Raw genomic sequence first — 6,000 nt, 5'->3', positions numbered from 1 at the left:
GGGTTTCTTGTTCAGGCTCAGGAGAAGCTTTCTCCTTGTGCTTGGGGTCTATCTCAGAAGCACCTGCAAAAATTCTGTCTTTACACAAAAAAGTGCCCCAASTACAAAAATCCTAAAAAAATTACAACTTTGAGAAGCCATGAAGAGTAAACCATCACTTTTTATGTTACTTTAGGTTTGCAGCTCAGTGCTTGCTGTCTCATTTAGCCTGGTTATTCCAGGGAGGGATAAGATGTGGAGGGCAATATGGAATTATTTTCTTTCTTTGCCAGATGGGTGACGTGTGTTGGTCAGGCTTGGCACCTCCTTTCTCCCAGGTGGCAAGGAAAGAATCCTCATGTTGGTGTCACTGCAGGGCTCTGGGTGGTGGGAGGCAGGGGCTGGCCCAGGGTGGCTCAGGGGACACGGTCAGGGGTGGGAGTGCTGCTGTGACCTCTCTGTGCCCCTGGTAACTCGACCTTTCCCTGCAGGCAGAGGACGAGCGCAACTACCACATCTTCTATCAGCTCTGTGCCTCCTCGAGCCTTCCCGAGTTCAAGGACCTTGGTCTCAGTAAGTGCTGGCACGTCCCCGTGCCCTGGTGGCTGCTGCTGGCTCTGGGGACAGCGGGAGAACGTGCTGGGGCTGCAAGGGTCGGTCACTGCTGAGGTCCWGTGTGCCCCTGCCATGGGAGGAGGGCATGGAGATGGGCTCAAAGGGCTCCTGCTCCCTGGCTGGGGCACAGGGCTGCTCACCTGTCACCAGGGAGGGGACAGCTCGGGGAGGGTGGGGAGGCCCTGGCACAGGGTGCCCAGKRYAGCTGTGGCTGCCCCTGGATCCCTKGCAGTGTCCAAGGCCAGGCTGGACACTGGGGCTGGGAGCAGCCTGGGACAGGGGAAKGWGTCCCTTTAGGRTCCATTCCAACCCAGACTATYCTGGTTTTTGTGATTTTGTAAGAATTGGCAGCAGAGCCTCAGTGGAAGCCTGCTGTGGTGGAAGCCAGCCGATGCAGGGAGATCACGTGTTAATATTGTACTGAGCTGGCCTAAGGTGTGTATTTTAAATCAAATGTGGGCGTGGGCTGATCTAGCCAGYGTCTTGGCAGGAGGGATTGTGTCCTTTGAATTTATTATGGGTTTTTTTTTTTGGTGGTTAACTCGTGGAACAGGTTGGGGTTTTTTCCCAGGATTTGCAGCAAAAWGTCTGTAGAACAGCTGATTGAGAGGATTTGCACTTGTGGCAGAGGGTGCAGGGWTGTTGTTTAGTTATTCTTTTATCTTGACTATTTGTTGTTGCTTAGAAAGAAAAGCAAGGCTTAAACCAGGCTTTTAATCTGTTTTATATAGTGGGCAGGGCAGGTTCTGATCCCGCTSTGGGGTCTTGCAGAGGTTTCCATCCAGGCTGCAGAGGAATGGCACATGAAGAGAGGGGCTCTCCATTTCTGGGTAATTCCAAACTTTAGGGTCACTRTGGGCACATCACCCACACAGAGCACATCACTTTGACCACTTTCAAGAGATTCTGCCACAGTGATGTGTTTCATTTTTAAAAGCATACGCTGRGTAACGATGATGTCTGCTGGCATCTTAAAATTCAGACACAAATTACTTCAGCTCGGTCTGGGACATGAGTTGACGTGTGAGAGCTCCAGCTGTTGAACCACTTCTCTCTTCTTGGGGACACGTGGAGCAGGGAAAACGCCAGCCTTCCTGCTCCCAGCTCTCTAAAAGCACTGTCTGTGTTTGTGGTGAGTGGTGGTGGAGGYTGAGCGCTCTCCGCTGTCCTGGTGCATCACCCAGGACACGCTGGTGCTGTCGTGACTGTGGCTCTCAGCTCCTCATCCCAGGGATGAATGTGCAATGCCAGCAGCTGCAAGGGCCATTAGCACCCAGGAAGCCTTCCTGGGTMATTTCTAACCAAAATTTGGTGTCASTGTGTGGCAGTCTCCAGRYGCTCTCTGTGRCACTTTGCTGTGTCGCAGCACACACAGATGTGCGCTGGGTTTGGGAAAGGAAGCAGTTCTTTCCAGAAATGAAGGTCCTTGGTGTTTCCTGCCCTCTCACCTTGCAGTAAGGAGAAAAATGCCTCCCCAAGGTGTTTTGGTAGCTGTCAGAAGTGGGACAGCTCACAGTGGGGACAGGGATGTGGGTCCCTGAGCTGCTCCTGTTGGGGTGACACAGCTCTCCCCTGGCCTGAGGAATTGCTGGTGTTGCGTAGTGCTCTGTGGGTGCAGGCATGCACAATTCACTTGSTTTTCTTTTCTTTGGAGTGATGCTTTTCATTTCCAGCTTTGCCTTGGATTTACTGGCCTGTATGAAGATTACTAGTCAGGACTCAGATTTATTTCCTCATGTGAGCTGTACTTACCTGTCAACCTTGTCTTCCCAAGGCTCATACAAAACATGAGGTGTCTTGATGTGAAAATCCACCTTTTATTACACGTGGAGGAGGATGTATATTTTTCCATATAAAAAATAGGAGCTGTTGCTTCTCCTTCGGGTCTTGGACAAACAAAGAGTTGTTGTTACTTTCTTTTATGYTGCAAGATGCTGAGAAACAAAAGAACCTCTAAGCATAAATGAGTCCAGAGTCGAACAAACCAGTGTTGGCTTCAGTCAGAGTGATCCTAAAGGCTTAATTTTAAACTAGAAAGTAAATATTTGACTTCAAATGCTGATGTGCAATGCAAGTGCCTTTTGAAGTGTAGTGTCTGGCTTAATGATGCCTGGGCAGTGGTGCAAGGCAGGAATGTGTTTTATTTGTTTGCAGTGAATCAAAGGGTTTATGTGGTTGTTAAAATAATTACAGAGATCTTGAAATATAGAGGTTGGAGTCAATTGTAGCAGGGACGACTCGGGGCAGAAACAGATCCTGGTGTGGATATTTRGAATTGAAAGGTGATGTGGTGATGCCATCAGCCACACCAGCCCTGGCTGTGGCTTGTGGGGTGAGGAGCAGCAGCATCAAGCTGTGAGTGTGATGTGCTCACCRTGGGCTGGGTGAGCTCCTGTTCTGCTGGGACATTGTCTGCCTGACCACAATCGGCATTTCCTGCCCCCAGTTCCCAGTGCTYGAGTGGAATTATTGAAACCTCGGGGTGTCAGGGCTTTGTGTGCCAAAAAGAATTGAATATTTTTCTTTACAGCCTGAAAGTACAGCTAATGCAGAAGCCTGTGGGAGGGCTGGGAGGGGATGGGGAGCTTCTGGTGGCAATTTGAGTCAAAGAACGTGCAGATTGCATTGATTTTAAAGGTTGCCACTAGGCTGGCTGGAACACACAGTAGGCTTTTTCTCTGCATTCATGACGCTTGGGAAATATGTTTGTGCGTGTTAATGAGTGGGTTTTGGCAAATGACTCTTTCTCGGCTCAGAGCAGGCTGAGCTGGTGCTGAGAGCTGATTTTGGGAGGCTGTGCAGGGGCTRGGCTCCCCCAGCGCTGTGTCAGGGCACAGCCAGCAGCTTTGGGAACATCTCCCTGCTTCGAGCCTCGGGTAGACAGAGCCGTGTTTTAAGGAGGGGAATCACACCTGAAGCTTTTTTCAGGGGACAGAAATCCTGCGCTCTGTTCTTGCGGTGTTTGTGTTTGCAATGCCTCTCGGTGTCCATGGGGTTCGTAGGTGCCACCTGCAGTGACTCTGCTCAAGCACAGGTGTTACAGTGCTGTACTGCAGGCATTGCGAGCCTTTTGCATTCCCTTCGCTCCCAAGGGTTTGGGCTTCGTGTGGAAAAGGTGTTAAATTAGCTGAGTCAGTCATGGTGTGTGAAACGGGATAAGGAGTTGCTGAGAGGAGTCACCTCAGTGTCTGGAATGGTCTGATCCATCCATGTGATGGGGCCGCTGTTAGATCCCAAATGCACCACAGCACTGCCCTGACTGAGCTTGCTTTGCGTGGGGAAGAAGGAGCTATGGYCACTTTTCATGGTTCTACTTCATTTCTGCTTCTAAACTGGGATTAGAAGACAGGTGCCCTTCAGGGGAGGGGGACAGGATCATCCCTGTGCACCTTTTGAGGAGTGGCTGCAGTGGGTGGGTGCTGCTTGCTGATTATTTCTCCTTTTCTTCTCTCCCAGCGTGTGCCGAAGACTTYTTCTACACTTCTCAGGGAGGTGACACGTCCATCGATGGTGTGGATGATGCTGATGACTTTGAGAAAACCAGGCATGCCTTCACCCTGCTCGGTAAGGGGCTGCTGTGCCCGAGGGCTGCCCAGCAGAAGTCTCTTGCAGTTGTTTTCATTGTTTTGCCTGAATTACAATGTTCCTGTTGACCTAGTTGGCTTTACTCTGTTCCTGAGCAGGAGCTACAGAAGTGTTTCTTGCTGCTGTCTGTGGAACAGCAGTGAAATGGAGAAGGACATAGAATTTAAGAGCAACTTAAACCATTCTGGAGTCAAAGCAGGGCTGCATTATTGACTTGCTATTTTTCACCCTGTTTACAGCAGGAAAAGAGCTATTACCCTGCAGTTCAATCTGTGTTGTGGTTGAGGCTGATGTCACCTCTTGGATCACAGCGTTGTACCGAGTGGCTGATTCCTGGAAATAATGAGCTGAGTACATCCCTGCTGTGCAGAGTCCACATCCCCAGGCAGCTGCACAATCTGAGTGTGGCCAGCCCCCGTGCCTGCAGAGAGGGCAGAGCTGCACCCTGCCTGTGCCAGGGCTCCTGGGAGGGGAAAAACACCCGGAAAGGAAAACTTGCCCTGTTTATTTGTATTTATATCTATCTGAAACCAAGTTTATGGATCCTGGTCAGTCTCGGTGCCTCTYGGTTCCATTTCACAGCTGGCTGTGAAAGCCCTGACCAGCTGTGCCTGCAGTGAGTGTGGGGACTCATTGCAAGCTGTAAAACTGCAAGTGTTTCCCCAAAATCTCAAATTCCTCTTTGTGTTCGAGGTGGGCTCGATCTCTTCCTCTTTGGGGTAACAGCAGAGTTTTGTCTTTACCCTCCTCTCGTTCAGCTTGTGTGACTTCCAACTGTCAACTACCCAAAAAAATTAATTCCTGATTTCTCCAAATTTGCCCAGAGGGTTGTAATCCCTGGGGAACTCTATGCCCACCCCTTGGTGTGTGTATTCTCTCTTTGGTCTTTGCCTCCCCAAGCAGCCTTCCTCTCCCCTCACTGCTCCCTGGGATACACCATAAGAGCTTCTTCCCCTGGGGCTGCTTTGRTGATGTTTTTCTGTTCTCCACGTGCTCCTCTGTCTCTGCTTTTCCTCATTTTCCTTCAGTATTTCCCAGCTCTGCTTCTGTTCAGGGCAGTTTCCAGTCCTGCGTTTCTGTGTGTAATGAGAAGTCCGATTTATCTGCAGATCCCCAATCCTAGCCAGGCTTAACTCCAGTTAAAGWGTTCCAAGTAAGAGCAGAGAATTGCTCCTTTCAGTAACCTTGAAACATTCCTCACTGTRCTGATAACAGAAAAGTCCCAAGGGACAGACAGGGAAGCTCTGGATAATTCAAAAACCAGCAGGTGATGTCTCAGACCTTGGGTGAATAATTAGAACACTGGCCCTGAGCACAAAAGGGACAGAGAAACCCAGCTGGGATGTGAAAAAATGCAAGATATGGCAAGAAAACCATGTGCAGGCTGCTGCTGAGCAGAGCTCCTGCTGGGAACGCCTGTAAATCCTGCCAGAAAAACAGATGAAACAATATATAGATAAARCACATAAAACAATAACATTTACACCCCCAGTAAAGACCCACATAGCTCTTGTGGAGTCKCTGGGGATGGTAAGGCAGAGCTCCACACCACCTCCCTGGTGACCTGCTGCATCCAGCAGTGCCACCAGTGTGGAGACATCGTGCCTTGTGTACAGGGCTTTAATTTTCCCTTCTGTTTGTGGGACCTTGGCACTGGGCTGGAATGTCTGTGCTTTGGTTGCCAGGCTGTGATCACAGAGGAACAGCTCCTTGTTCTGTGAAAGCTGCAGAGCCCCTGTAACTCTGATCCTGTTTGGTCACTGTGGAGCAGCATCCTTGTTTTTGTGCACATTGAACCCCACTGTATTAAAACTGAGTTAA

The 6,000-nt window shown here is 49.9% G+C and overlaps 1 protein-coding gene across 2 annotated transcripts in view; it reads left to right on the top strand.

The window, feature by feature from the left end:
- The window catches only part of MYO5B (myosin VB), a 149,931-nt gene that overhangs the window by 53,607 nt on the left and 90,324 nt on the right, over positions 1–6,000 (top strand). For both annotated transcript variants that reach the window (XM_057378458.1, XM_057378457.1), the window contains exons 7-8: positions 471–552; positions 4,051–4,158. In XM_057378458.1, coding sequence (XP_057234441.1) covers positions 471–552; positions 4,051–4,158 — 190 coding nt within the window. The remainder of the gene's footprint in view (positions 1–470; positions 553–4,050; positions 4,159–6,000) is intronic.

This window comes from Malurus melanocephalus, unplaced genomic scaffold, assembly GCF_030028575.1.
Source record: "Malurus melanocephalus ecotype Western Australia unplaced genomic scaffold, MMel_1.1 scaffold_359, whole genome shotgun sequence".
Lineage (NCBI taxonomy): Eukaryota > Metazoa > Chordata > Aves > Passeriformes > Maluridae > Malurus > Malurus melanocephalus.
The sequence above is the reverse complement of the archived record's forward strand: the minus strand, read 5'-3'. Positions and strand labels throughout refer to the sequence as shown.